The sequence below is a fragment of the Bombina bombina genome, chromosome 4 (assembly GCF_027579735.1).
Source record: "Bombina bombina isolate aBomBom1 chromosome 4, aBomBom1.pri, whole genome shotgun sequence".
Lineage (NCBI taxonomy): Eukaryota > Metazoa > Chordata > Amphibia > Anura > Bombinatoridae > Bombina > Bombina bombina.
In genome coordinates this window covers 761,471,776-761,487,138 of record NC_069502.1, presented here as the reverse complement: position 1 = coordinate 761,487,138, position 15,363 = coordinate 761,471,776, and the positions used below count along the sequence as shown (strand labels likewise).

The window sequence follows — 15,363 nt, the reverse complement described above, 5'->3', positions numbered from 1 at the left end:
CAAAACTGCTGCCATATAATGCTGCAGACACGTGCAGACTCCTGAACTTCCCTTCCTGCTTTTCAACAAAGGATAACAAGAAAACAAAGCAAATTTGATAATATAGGTACATTGGAAAGTTGTTTAAAATTGTATGTTCTATCTGAATCGTAAGGAACAATTTTGATTTTATGTCCCTTTAAGAACATAGCTCCCACAAGGCATATGCCTGGGACAGCACTAAATATTACATATACAAAACAATATAAAAAAGAGAAAAGCTTGCGTTATTTGCAGACTTTAATATCTCAATGGAAAAAAAGCTTCTTTACACATAGCTGAGAATGCCGGCGTAAGGTTTGACACTTTAACGACAGCACCCAATAGTGTTTTATCTGTTTGCGCATTGGGGCCCATTTATCAAGCTCTGTATGGAGCTTGAAGGGCCGTGTTTCTGGCGAGCCTTCAGACTCGCAAGAAACACCAGTTATGAAGCAGCAGTATAAAGACCGCTGCTCCGTAACCTGTCCGCCTGCTCTGAGGAGGCGGACAGAGATTGCGTGAAATCAACCCAGTCCAATACGATAGGGTTGATTGACACCCCCTGCGCGGATCTGCAGGGGACGGCGTTGCACCAGCAGTTCACAAGATCTGCTGGTGCAATGCGGAGAGCGTATTGCTCTCCGCATTCAGTGATATCTGTCGGACATGATCCGCTGATCGGATCATGTTGGACAGACATTTGTTAAATAGGCCCCATTGAATGGAAATCGGGTGTGAATTTGTAATTTTTCGGCTTCAATTATTTTGGACACATAATTGTATTCCGGCTGCCGGTAATGGTGGAAATTAGCTTTTGAAAAAATGTTGGTAATCACAATGGAGCCGAATTATCAAGCTCCGAATGGCTCGCCAGAAACAGAAGTTATGAAGCAGCGGTCTAAAGACCGCTGCTCCATAACTTGTCCACCTGCTCTGAGGCAGCGGACAGAAATCAACAAGATCAAATACGATCGGGTTGAATGACACCCTCTGCTAGCGGCCGATTGGTCATGAATCTGCAGGGGGGTGGTAGTGCACAAGTGAACTGCTTGTGCAATGATAAATGCCGATAGCGTATGCAGCGGACATGATATGCTACATCGTATCATGTCCGCTCGCACTTTGATAAATATGCCCCTATGCCTTTCCTTAGAAATAAGTAATATTTAATATTGGTAGACTATATAGGCCTTTTTAAATTTTATCTGCCATCACATTCTATGTTTCTATGTTGACCCTCTGGTTATTATTTAGACATTTCAAAATGGTGAATTATTAACCAATGTGATATCAAATTTAGATTAATAAATGTAGGAAAACTCTCAAACTGTACCTCTATATTCGTCCAAAAATAATTCAATACACTTGGAAACACCTCTAATACAATAGGTAATAAAGTATTTCAAATAATACACCACTTGGCTCTCTAGATATGAAGTGGTCTTTGAAAAAATTGTAATATCATAACCTTAGGAACATGGGTCACAGATTTCATAGGGATGATGTAATAACACAAATTATCTCACTATGGGATAGATTACAAGCGAAGCGCTAAATTAACCAGCCATTACAAGTGGCTGGTTATTGCTAATGCTTCAGAATGAGGCTCCCATAGGAGCCTGAGGAAAGCGATCTCGTGAGCACAATGCTTCCAAGCAATGCGAACGCGTGCTCGCGTTTGCATTGCGGCTAACTTGTAATACCAGCGCACATTATCGTGCGCTGGTATTACAAAGTGGATTGGTAATTTCGCTTTTAATTAAATCAATATATAGCGCTCCACTTTTAATCTAACCCTATATTTCCTTAAGAGTCAAAATACGGTGACTTTTATTTAAATTTAGCCACAAGAATATTATTTTAAATGCCTAAGCTCTTTGGATTCTAATATTTAAAGGGACACTGAACCCACATTTTTTATTTTGTGATTCAGATAGAGCATGCAATTTTAAGCAACTTTCTAATTTACTCCTATTATCAAATTTTCTATCTTTATTTGAAAAAGAAGGCATCTAAGCTTTTTTTTTTGGTTCAGTACTCTGGACAGCACTTTTTATTGGTGGATTAATTTATCCACCAACCAGCAAGAACAACCCAGGTTGTTCACCAAAAATGTGCCGGCATCTAAACTTACATTCTTGCATTTCAAATAAAGATACCAAGAGAATGAAGAAAATGTAATAATAGGAGTAAATTAGAAAGTTGCTTTAAATGTCATGCTCTATCTGAATCACAAAATAAAAATTTGGGTTCAGTGTCCCTTTAAATAATATAAACTTAAATAAAAGCAATATCACATTCTAGTTTTTTTTATGTTGTAAAAAAATTAATTTGGCATTTTTTACTGTGTATGGGAGATTAACATTGGACTAAGATTTCAGAATATGACTTTGGACAGTAAATTCAAGATTTGAATCAAATATAATATCGAAAATCTGGTACAAAGGCTGCATTTAAAATAGCAGATAAAGCATTTGCGTCAAGAAATATTGCAATATTTTTTTTTCTAGAAAAGTGGTTGATAACTGTTATGGGGATATTGGGTGAAATGCTCTAATTTGCTAATGAAAATGTTTGCCCATTCCTTAGCTTCTTGTTAAAATTCTTATCACATAACTAATCTACAAAAATCCTTAGAGTGTTTAATATAACCTTATATTGACATGACTCATAGAAGTATAAAGGCAAACACGTAATAAATCATAAAAGTATTTTATGCTTCAGATGTTTCGCACACTTTTCAGGAAGTACTATCTTACAAAATGAATGAGATAACTAGAGTTAGGTTTTGTACAGAGAAGAATAACAGACAATAGGGTAGATTTACCAATGTCTGTCCAACATGATCGCTCTAGCGTATCATGTCCGATAGACATCGCTGAATGGCGACAGCATATGCTGTCTGCATTTATCATTGCACAAGCAGTTCACCAGAACTGCTTGTGCAATGCCTCCCTCTGCAGATTCACGGCCAGGGGGTGTCAATCAGCCCAATCGTATAGGATTGGGCGGATTGAAGACCGCAGCCTCAGAGGCAGGGGACAAGTAAAAGCCAGGTAACAAAAACATCCTTAAAGGGACACAAAACATTAAATACATTTCATGATGCACCTCCCTCTAATTATGGCTGCTGCCATATTGGAACCTAAGTTTTACTGCAGGTATCTGAGGGAGAGTTGCTGCACATGTGCAAACACATCAGCACTGGAATGTAGTGAAAACTAGATTTCAACATGGCAGCACCCATAACTAAACCTCAATACTATGCTTATAAAATGTATTTAGTGTTCAAAGTCCCTTTAACTTCCAAAGTAGATAGGAAAGGACTTCAAAGATTTGTATTTTTTTTAATGAAAATCAGAATTGTTTCAACAGTATTGCACCAACTAATGTGCTCTAATGAAAAAAAAAAATCACTAGTGCATTCCATTTTTCTGTCCCCGGCCTAAGTCATGTTCCCACACATTACCAGAATATATAATATGTGCTACCTCTGTATCACATGCTTTTTTTCTGATTGTCTAACAGTAAACATTAACATATGTACAATACAAACAGATTTTACAAAACAAACATAAAATAAATCCTGTCAAAAAATAAATACAGTTTGGCCAACTATGCTAACATTCTATTAATAAAATAAACACTGCAATGTTACAATACATTGTGTTTGCATTTTATGATCACCCTTGTATTAAAGGGATATGAAACTCAAAAATGTTCTTTCACGATTCAGATAAAGAATACAATTTAAAACAACTTTCTAATTTACTGCTATTATCTAATTTGTTTCATTATCTTGGTATCATTTGTTGAAGGAGCAGAAATGCACTACTGATTTCTAACGGAACAAATGGGTGAGCCAATGACAATCGGTATATATATATATATATATATATATATATATATATGCATCCACCAATCCGCAGCTAGTACCTAGGTTATTTGCTGCTCCTTTGCTTTCCTAGATAAACCTTTCAGCAAAGCATAACAAGAGAAGGAAGCAAATGAAATACTGCAATAGAAGTAAATTGTATTCTCTATCTGAATCATGAAAGAAAATGTTGGGGTTTCATGTCCCTTTAATGTTATTGTTAAGATTACCATGAACATTTTTTAAAAATGTAGCATTTTTCTTAAAATTTTCATTCCAGGGTTCAAATAAAATGTTCTATTTCATTAGAGCATTTTATTTATACACAGTCATTTCTTTTATTATGTTTTCTTCAAAAGGTTAAAGGGACAGTCTAGTCAAAATTAAAGTTTCATTATTCAGATAGGGTATGCAATTTTATGCAACTTTCAAATTTACTTTTATCAACAAATATGCTTTGTTCTCTATGTATTATTTGTTGAAAACGAAACCTGGGTAGGCTCATATGCAAATGTCTAAGCCCTTGAAGGCCACCTCTTATCTCAGTGCATTTTGACAGGTTTTTTACAGCTAGACAACGCTAGTTCATGTGTGCCATATAGATAACATTGTGCTCACTCCTGTCAGCACTGATTGGCTAAAATGCTGTCAAACGAACTGAAATAAGGGGGTAGTCTGCAGATAATTAGATACAAAGTAATAATGTTGGTTATGCAAAACTGGGGAATGGGTAATAAAGGGATTATCTAACTTTTTAAACAATAAAAAAATCTGTGTGTAGACTGTCTCTTTAAACACATAGGGCCCTATGTATTAAAGGCATGCAGACAGCTTCTCAACTGAGTATGTCATGCCGGCCCTTTCACTCCTCTGACCAATCATGCGAGAGAAGGGACTGTCAATCACAGAAAGCAGGCGAGCGAGTTGTCTGGGATTTCTCTTTGCCACCTCTTCTTATATTGCAGGTAGCGGGCTCACGTATGCGAACCTGCTCCGGAGCAATTATATCCTTATAGCACCTTTTTACTAGAAAATTGAATTTTGGATTGAAAACATTATAAATTTAGTAATATGATATATATTTTAATGTCATATTTTTAAAATGACTTGACCATAAAATGTATTTTTAACAAATCAAAGTTATTTAAAATGTAAACGTCCTTAAAACTGAATGTGCAATTTATGAGGGAAATCAATTATTGAGGGCATAAATATTTGTTTGATAAATTATGTACAGACTTTCCCTTTTTTTGAAAATGGTTATATTCTTAACTTTTCTATCAATATTCTACTTTACATTGAATAAATGGTAGGTGGTAAGACATAGCACATACAGTATGTAGACAGTTGATTTGTGAGACAGCAAGTCTGTGATTCTCCAGCAAGATCCACACCAAATTGTCATAAAGTCAGTAAACTCATTGGTAAAAGCAGCATAGATTTGGTGCCCTTTATTCTAAGGTCCATTTAAGAAACACCAAGGCCTCCCTTGTTCTTAAAAGTCCTGAGTATCAAAAAAACAAGTCTTTGGTTTACATAGATGGAGGTGTGACTGTTGCCCATGGTGAAGATAGTCTAGTATGTGATGTAACGTCGTACTGGCTTTCTGCAAGGTCTGTTGCTGTTCCGTGGTCATATAATGGGGACGCAGGAGATGGCGAAGGTACAGCATGGGAAATAGAACTGTAGTGAGCTGTGGAACCTCTCAGGTACTGTGATCCTATTCCATTAGGAATCCCTCCAGACTGAGACACTGGTGTAAGTGTGTTGTTACTTACAGACCATAGGCTGGTATATTGGCTGCAATGAAAATAATTTACATTAAGATTGTGTGCTGTCTTACTTATTTTATGAAGCTTCAAGTTATTGATAAACCCATTGATAGAGAGACAGACAGACAGACAGATAGATAGATAGATAGATAGATAGATAGATTAGATAGACAGACATAGACAGAAAGACAGATACATAGATAGACAGGCAGATAGATGAATAGATAGATAGATAGATGAATAGATAGATAGATGAATAGATAGATAGATGAATAGATAGATAGTAGATAGATAGATAGATAGATAGATAGATAGTCAGTACTGGATATATTAGGTTGGTTTACTAATACAGAATTGTTACTATGTGTTTTGAATATGAAAATTATGATAATGGTAAAAAATTGGTACATTTGAACATTAAAATACAAAGGAATGAAAAGACAAAGTAGCTGTAGTATGAGCTCACCTTGAATTAGTAGATGCACCACTGTGGCTCATTGGTAAAATTCCATTGTGAGTTTGCATTTGAAGACTGGACCAATTGTCATGGGATTGAAGCATAGAAAGGCAGGCAGTTGAATTATCTGCTAAACTTGCTAAAAAAAATAAAACAAATGTATTGTAATTGGTAAAACAAATACATATATTTATGCAAGTGGTCATTAATATGATTAACCATTATTCAAAAAATGGAATGTTTGCCCTATTCTAAACCTATATCATGTGTCAACAATATTGATGTCACTGACTGGTGTGACTATAACCAGCACAAGTTTCAGATGAGCATGCATGTGGTCTACTGTACTGCGCTGTTAGTCCCATGCACAATAAAAAGTTAATACAAAACATATAACTTTTCTATGAAGCATATTGAAAACTTGTTTCTAAATTAATCAGAAATGCATTGCTGTACATGTTAAATTCCCCTGTATTGAATGTTGACATATTTTAATATTAACATTTGAATTTTGTTTCTTAGATTTCTATGTAAATCTATGGGAATCAATAGTCAAATATAGAAAATAAATGTTACATTTAAATATTTGATTGATGTATTTGATACTCAAACATTGACATTCATTCTTTAGAAGTATTTGAAAAGTAAAACGCACTGAATTAGCATCTGACTTCTCAGCCTCCCTTGACCTTTGTTTTGTAATTTAAATGTTTAGATTGTAAACTTAGGAGAATTTGAAAGTATAACTTAACATAAAATATATATTTACTAATAATTGAAGCTCAATGTCATGGTTGTTCTCTTTTTTAGTTTGGGTTTGTTTAAAGGGACAGTAAAGTCCAAAATTAACTTTCATAATTCAAATAGGGCATGTAATTTTAAACAACTTTCCACTTTAATTTTATCACCAATTTTGATTTGTTCTCTTGGTATTCTTAGTTTAAAACTAAACCTAGGTCGGCTTATATGCTAATTACTTAGACCTTGAAGGCCGCCTCTTATGTGAATGCATTTTGACAGTTTTTCACCATTAGAGGGCATTAGTTCATGTGTGTCATATAGATAGCATAGAGCTCACGCACGTGAAGTTACCTAGGAGTCAGCACCGATTGGCTAAAATGCATGTCTGTCAAAAGAACTGAAATAAGGGGACAGTCTGCAATGGCTTAGATACAAGGTAATCACAGAGGTAAAAAGTGTATTATTATAACTGTGTTGGTTACCCTGTACCCCTGTATAGTGCTACATGAAGTCTTGGAACTTTATAAAAAAGATAATAGTAATCATAATTTCAACAATAAGTACATTTTCTAATTTAAAAAACCCAAACTGCTTGTTTTAATGACCTCTATTAGTTTTATTCCCATATCCTTTTAACTAAGATATGCAGTAAATCTTCCTTGATAAATAAAACATATTAGCTCATGCTGGACAGACTAGAAATTAGACTTTTGATATAGATTTTTATTTGCTAACTCTTAAGTTCATCAATAAACTGTGCTACCTATATCTGTATCACATAAACGTTAGCACTCACTTGAAGAACTGTTCCTGTGGGAGTATGGGTTGGGGTAAGGTGCAGAACGGTGATTCCTCAAAGATGAATATCGCTCACACCCATGAGGAGATGAAAGTGATAGAGGTGTTCCAAACTGAGAGTGAGGGTTACCAGAGGAACATAATGATCCTGATCCAGGAATCAGCCAGCCACCTACTAAAATATGAAAATAAAAACTTTAACAAAATATTTTCGCCACAACACCTTAAAGGACCAGTCAACACAGTAGATTTGCATAATCAACAAATGCAAGATAACAAGACATGCAATAGCACTTAGGCCTCTATTTACCAAAGTCTGGCGGACCTGATCCGACAATGCGGATCAGGTCCGCCAGACTTCGCTGAATACGGAGAGCAATACGCTCTCCGTATTCAGCATTGCACCAGCAGCTCACAAGAGCTGCTGGTACAACGCCGCCCCCTGCAGACTCGCGGACAATCAGCCGCCTGCAGGGGGTGTCAATCAACCCGATCGTACTCGATCGGGTTGAATTCCGGCGATGTCTAGGTTATGGAGCAGCGGTCTTTGTGACCGCTGCTTCATAACTGCTGTTTCTGGCGAGTCTGCAGTCTTGCCAGAAACACGGGGCATCAAGCTCCATTAGGAGCTTGATAGATAGGCCCCTTAGTCTGAACTTCAAATGAGTAGTAGATTTTTTTTCTGACAATTTTAAAAGTTATGTCTATTTCCACTCCCCCTGTACCATGTGACAGCCATCAGCCAATCACAAATGCATACACGTACCATGTGACAGCCATCAGCCAATCACAAATGCATACATGCTTATTCTGTGAATTCTTGCACATGCTCAGTAGGAGCTGGTGACTCACAAAGTTTAAATATAAAAAGACTGTGCACATTTTGTTAATGGAAGTAAATTGCAAAGTTGTTTAAAATTACATGCTCTATCTGAATAATGAAAGTTTAACTTTGACTTGAGTGTCCCTTTAATCCTACAAAGTGTTTTTTTAATATAATTAATATTTAAACTGTTTCCCAAAAATGGCATATTAGTAAATGTCTGAATTTCAACCGTGACACTATAAAGCAATTTTTGATGAAGAAAAAATACAGGTTTGACAAATTTAAAGGACTATACAAATATGATTTCTATATTATTCATGTGTGGTAGGAAATGCTAAAAGCTCTATATTCTCCACTGGTATAATTAACTCTTTACATGAATTTCTAAATGATTACAAACACAAAATGTATAAAAACTAATACAAGGTATTTAACTTACATTGTGAGTAACCTGTATGTTGACCATCTATTCCATCATCCAGTAGCTCTTTGTGATCATTTCTGTAACAACAAAAATGGAATTTATGAGCCACAAAAATATTCCACAAAACAAGGGGAACCCCCCCCCCACCACTAATAACTTCAAACCTGTCCCCATGCCTCCCTAACAGGCCAGATTTTTAGGATATCTGAACTGGATCATAGTTGAAGTAATTATCTGATTAGTAAACACGGTTATTTTACCTGCTCTCACTCAAGGTAATCCTGAAACTGGCCTGAGGACAGGTTTAAAAAGTAGTGTTTTAAAGTTGTTTCAAATGAATGTAATTTATTAAAACATATTAAAGCTAGGTTGAGTTAGTAAATATAGCCTAGCAGGGAAGAAAGGAAATAGAGATATTTCTTGATTCAATATCCCCCACCCAAATTTTGTTCTTTCCTGTCCATTGTTTGAATCATAGTTGGGGGTACAGGCCGTATTCTCCTAAACAACTTTATAATATATAATTAGCTAGTAATGTTAATATGAATGATATTATTTCCTCGTTGTTAATCACTACAGCAAGTCTTTTAGAAACAATAATATGCTCTCCTAGTGTATTTATTGAGCAACGCACAAACATCGATTGTTATTTTATAAAAATAATTTAAGAAATCTGGAAACGTCATAGACCACATAAGCCTATTAAGTGATTTGTATGTTTACTGTGAGCCAATATAATGTAAAAAGAACATATAATTAAACTTAAAATCAAACGCAATATGTGACCCCAATAGGCATAGTAATTTGAAGGAAGCCATGTTATAATTTTCTATGAGTTGCAAACAAATACAGGGAGTAAAAATATATCTCCAGAAAATGTTAATATACAAAATAAAACAGCATTGTCAAAATGGGAAATTATAAATTAAATAAATATCATTGGTTTTAAAATCAATGAAATACGTTATATAATATCAATCCCTTAAAGGGACATAAAACCCAAACATTTTCTTTCATGATTCAGATAAGGAATACAATTTTAAAAAAACCTTACAATTTAGTTCTATTGTTGAAGAAATAGCAATGCACATGGGTGAGCCAATCACACAAGGCATCTATGTGCAGCCACCAATCAGCATCTACTGAGCCTGTTTAGATATACTTTTCAACAAAGTATAATAAGAGAATGAAGCAAATTAGATAATAGAAGTAAATTGGAAAGTTGTTTAAAATTCCATGTTCTTTCTAAATCATGAAAGAAAAAAATTGGGTTTCATGTCCCTTTAAAAAAGAAGATAGATACCTACACAATAGAACACAATAATAATACCTTTCTTTTGCATCAAGAAATGCCTTCGCAAATGGATTGTGCTTAATTTTAAGTGCTGTAATCTGAAAAAGAAAAAAATTAAGTATATTGATTATGTTTTTATTAATTTTAAAGAAATAGGAAAAAATAAATGTCAATGTTATTTTTGTTAAAAGCTGCTTATATGTGAGTTATTTAGTGCGTACCTCTTCATTCTGATAAGCAGTTACTGCTATGAATTGTGTCTCAGGAAAGGAATGGCTAGTGATCATTCTTTGTGGTCCTCCCACCCGAACAATATGGATTCTTGGCTCATACTTATGCAAGGAGTTTAACATAATCTGTAAAAAAAAAAAAAAAAAGAAAGAAAGAAATAATACAACATATTAATCAGTGCAGGTGGGTGCCACTAAAATCTGGTTGTTTCAATTAGGTAGCCATGACTACAACCTAGCATAATTTTCATTAAAGGGACACTCAAGTCAAAATAAACTTTTATGATTTTTATGATTCAGAAAGAGCATGCAGTTTTAAGACATTTTCCAATTTACTTCTATTATCTTTTTATATACACACTTTCTGTGGAACAAGATCCTATTAAGCATGTGCAGAAGCTCACAGGGTATACGTATACTAGTCTGTGATTGGCTGATGTCTGTCACATGATACAGGGGGCCAGAAATGGGAGGAAAAAAATAAATTTGTTAGAATTTTTTTACTGCTTATTTGAAATTAAGAGTAAGTACTAATGCATTTTATTTTTATTGTATTACTCTGGACCTAGATACAAGCTAAGGTAAACCTTATAATTGAAGGGACAGTAAACCTAGCAAATAATGTTATATAATTCTGCACATAGTGCAGAATTATATAACATTAGCTTACCGCCATGTTTCTAAAGCAAAGGGTTATATAGATATTTTGCAACAAAAACAGAACGCCGCTCCTGACTCTACTCAGCGGGTCTGTTTTCTTCTCCTAAGCGCATTGCAGGCACGCTGTCTTGTCACAGCCAGCCCGATCGTACTATTAAACTCAATGTAGCTCGCTCCCGCTCTGGTCTGGTAGTGGGAGCGAGCTACATTGAGTTTAATAGCGCGATCGGGCCAGCTGTAATTAGACAACGTGCCTAAATGCGCTTACAAGACAAAAACAGAACAGCTTAGTAGAGCCAGGAGGGGTGTTCTGTTTTCGTTGCAAAATATCTATATGACCCTTTGCTTTAGAAACATAAGCTAATATGCACTATGTGCAGAATTATATAACGCTATTTGCTAGGTTTACTGTCCCTTTAAAGGACAATTAAACACAGTAAAATAGCATAATCTGTAAATGCATAATAAAAACACAATCAGTTTGAATTTCAAATGAGTAATAGATTTCTTGCTGACAAATTTTAAAGTTAGTTCCATTTTCCCTCCCACTGCATCATGTGACAGCCATCAGCCAGTCACAAAATTCTGTGAATCTTGCACATGCTCAATAGGAGCTGGTGCTTCAGAAAGTGTGCATATAAAAAAATGTGCACATTTAGATAATGGAAATTAATTGAAAAGCTGTTTAAAATTGTGTGCTCTATCTGTATAATGAAAGCTTAATTTTGACTTGAGTATCCCTTTAACACCCTCAGAAGTCAGAGCATTGATATTGATATATATCTACCTCTGCTCTTTAATTCTCCAGATTACACCCTTCACACACCACATACTTCTTATAATAAATCATTATATTGTATCATTTATTACAAGGGTATCCAACCTTTTCTAAAGAGGGGAGAGATTTTATTTTTTTAGACAATTTTTTTTAGAAATTATATTAATTAAAATAATACTTTTCTCTAGAAATACATTTCTACAATTCTTTACTAAGATAAAGTACCCAAACCAATATATTGTAGAGAAATATAGAACAGGAAAAAACAATTCACACAGAGAACAGTAGTTTGGATTACAAATAGGAAGCATTAAATAAGTAATGGATTGTGTAATAGAGGCCATATTAAAGCACTAGAAAGTTGCATTGATACCTCTGTGCCTTAAAGGGATAGTCTACTCAAAATTAAACTTTCATGATTCAGATAGAGCATGCAAATTTTAAGAAATTTTGTAATTTACTCATATTATCAATTTTATTTAGTTTATCTTGGTATCTTTATTTGAAAAAGCAAGAATGTAAGCTTAGGAGTTGGCCTATTTTTGCTTCAGAACCAAAAAATGAAGAGTATCATTCTACTTTTTTTTACATTCATATTAATCATACCTGTCCCCCGCCATTCATTTTGTTAGTGAGCTTCACTTTACTGAAGGAGACAGCATCTTTCATCCAATGGGCTCCAAAATTTGGTGAATCTGGATGAATGTAAACACAGCTTGGCGTCTGAGGTTCGGGTTTGCCCCCTGGTACCCATTCACCATTTACATATTTCCAACGGTGATTGTCAGCTGCCACAAAGTCCAACAGAAAAGAGTACATGGCGTTGGGATCTAGACCAGACACACTGACCTTCAAAACAGGAAACATTCTCCTAAACACAAAAAATAAAATAAAGATGTGAATGTATCTGCACAGTATCCTAACATATCAATATGTATATAATATATCTCCTATAGCTTTTTTGAGTTTTATCAGCTTACTCACTTTCAATTTTTTTTTTAAATCTTGTTTGTTTTTTGTTTGTTTATTTTTGGAGACACCTTTCTATGTCCTATTATCAAGAAACAAATAGAGAGATTTTAAAGGTGGTGTTAAAAAGGAAATGAACTATCCTCCCCCATTTGTTTCCTTTGAGCTTTGTGAATTCTTTTGTTTTTAATTTGAGGTCAAACAACTCATCTGCTGTAAAGTAACTTTAATTACTTGGCTACTGAAACAATACAGATTTTGTTAGTTGTTTTTTTTTTTTAAAGCTTTAGAGTTATCAAACTACATAATGATCTACATCACATTTTCTAATTGTCTATCATGGTCTATCTAAACGTATTGTTTATTCTATATTTTAAAAAAACCCAGATTATTTGTTTTAGAATGTTTGCATTTTTAAATCAGGTAAGGGGTTCTTTGTCTATAAAATTTGTTTTAATTTTAATTAAGAAAATCATTTTCAAACATATTTATATGTTTGTTCTTTCAAAATAGTGTTAGGAAACAGTTTAAGGGACGTGTGATGAATATCAGGTGCTAAGTGTTCAGCCAATCTGTCTGTCTGTGTTTAAAGGCACAGTGATGTAGACCCTGGGGGGAAGTTTAGATTCACTATGAATTAAGGGGCTTCGCTTACCCTACACAGCATTGGACTTTTTTTTTATGTTATTTTTTTTATTTATGCTTTTGGCAAATACAGACAAAGTGATTAAACATTAATTTGTGGTATATACTTTCAAAAGAGGTGGTAAGGACATAAACTATGGGCTTGATTATCTAAAACTCTCTGGTATAAGCTTGTCAGTACTGCAAACTCCTTCAGATACTTTAAGAAAGGCAAATAGAGAGATATTTATCTCACTATGGATGTGAATAAGAGATACCTACATTACTATATAATGCTAGTATGTTTTTGACTGGGATATATATATAAGACTATCCTAACAATTAATTACACTTCAGAAGGAAATATGGGCATATCTTTTATCAAAATGTACATTTCTATATTGCAATCACGTTTAATAAATGTACAGGACAATCACAAAGCTAAGCGTATAGATAAAGATGATGCATATATTAAAAATGAATACTAAGGAGGTTTGTTTGATTTCTTTTAGCTTGAGTTTCAATAAATATGACAGAAGCTGTTTACAGAAGACATCTGGGTAAAAAATGCTCACCAGATTAACCAAACAAAGAATGTTATTTACTTGAAACTGGAATTTCTTTTGGACATATTTGGTTAAACCTTTTTTTGGCATGATTTGTTAACAGAAGATAATCATCGCAGTATTTACAGAATATATGCTTTGTCCAGATTACTACTGTTGAAATCTAGTAGAAACTTATATCAGAATAGTAGAAACTTATATCAGAAAATATCAAAGAAGCAACGTTAAAGACAGCAGTTATACTATTGAAGGCAGCAGTTATTTTTATAAGTTTGATAAAGTTGCTCTCATTTGAATTTTTATTTTGAAATAACCATTGGAGGATATATACATATATAGTACAGGTAATGTGTATTCAATTTTGTGTAATATATTTAAAGAACTATATGTGAATGTTAGTCAACATAACTGCTAAAAAGTCACATGCACACATACCAAAATTATATTTATAGCACAACCATACATATATTTATGGACTCATACACACATACATTATGTGTATGTGTGTGAATATATATATATATATATATATATATATATATATATATATATATATATATATATATATGTGTGTGTGTGTGTGTGTGTGTGGTTTTTTTTATAAACAAATCAGCAATTTAATAAAAAACAAAACAAAATAACCCCAGAAATAATACTACTAGGACTATTCATGTTTTGTAATCTTACCTTCCATTCTTGGTTACAATCATTTCATTTGTTAGCTCCTTGAATCTCATCCACAGCTCACGCTCCTCCAATGTTACCTTCAGTTCTCTTTCTGTGGGGTCCCCCTTCTCACTTCCAGCTTGAAGCTCATTTTCCACAGCACTGAGAAGATGGTCTACCCTGTATTGTACATTCTTTCCACAGCTTTCTGCTACACTTAAACTCATCCCTCAATTTTAAGAGCTCTCCTTTCTCAAACAAATGTTCTCTAATTAGTAGATCCACAGTTGAAATACCTTGTCTTCAGCTTCTGTAGAATGCAGTTGATCTGAAATGTTACACTTTTTCCCCCAAAAGGTGTGATTTTAAGAGATAGTAATCCACTTGACCTTAGCAGCAAAAGTTTTCTAACAAGGCTTGTCTTGCTAAACTTTCCATTAAATAGGTCTTGGCAATGTCTGGTGACATCACTAGTAGGTTAGGGAGGGTGCTGATTGGTGAATCTTTCCTTTGATGTTGGTCAATAAGGCTACTGATTGGTATAGCCAAGCACCAGCAGAGAGGCTTGAGATAATCTTCTGATGTTAATTGCAACTCAGATTAAACAGAGGTACTTTATGCAAATCTCCAAATGTTTACACCTATATCAAAGACCTCTGGTGC

The 15,363-nt window shown here is 34.2% G+C and overlaps 1 protein-coding gene across 1 annotated transcript; it reads right to left on the bottom strand.

Moving 5' to 3' along the window:
- Nucleotides 1-2,717: 2,717 nt before the first annotated feature.
- TBXT (T-box transcription factor T) lies at nucleotides 2,718-15,096 on the bottom strand. The gene is made up of 8 exons (XM_053709180.1): nucleotides 14,722-15,096; nucleotides 12,482-12,746; nucleotides 10,429-10,563; nucleotides 10,244-10,305; nucleotides 8,929-8,990; nucleotides 7,662-7,838; nucleotides 6,134-6,263; nucleotides 2,718-5,695 (listed from the first exon to the last, which is right to left on the bottom strand). The coding sequence occupies exons 1-8, from the start codon at nucleotides 14,925-14,927 to the stop codon at nucleotides 5,428-5,430; spliced, it is 1,305 nt and encodes a 434-aa protein (XP_053565155.1). The 5' UTR covers nucleotides 14,928-15,096; the 3' UTR covers nucleotides 2,718-5,427.
- Between the last annotated feature and the right edge of the window lie 267 nt (nucleotides 15,097-15,363).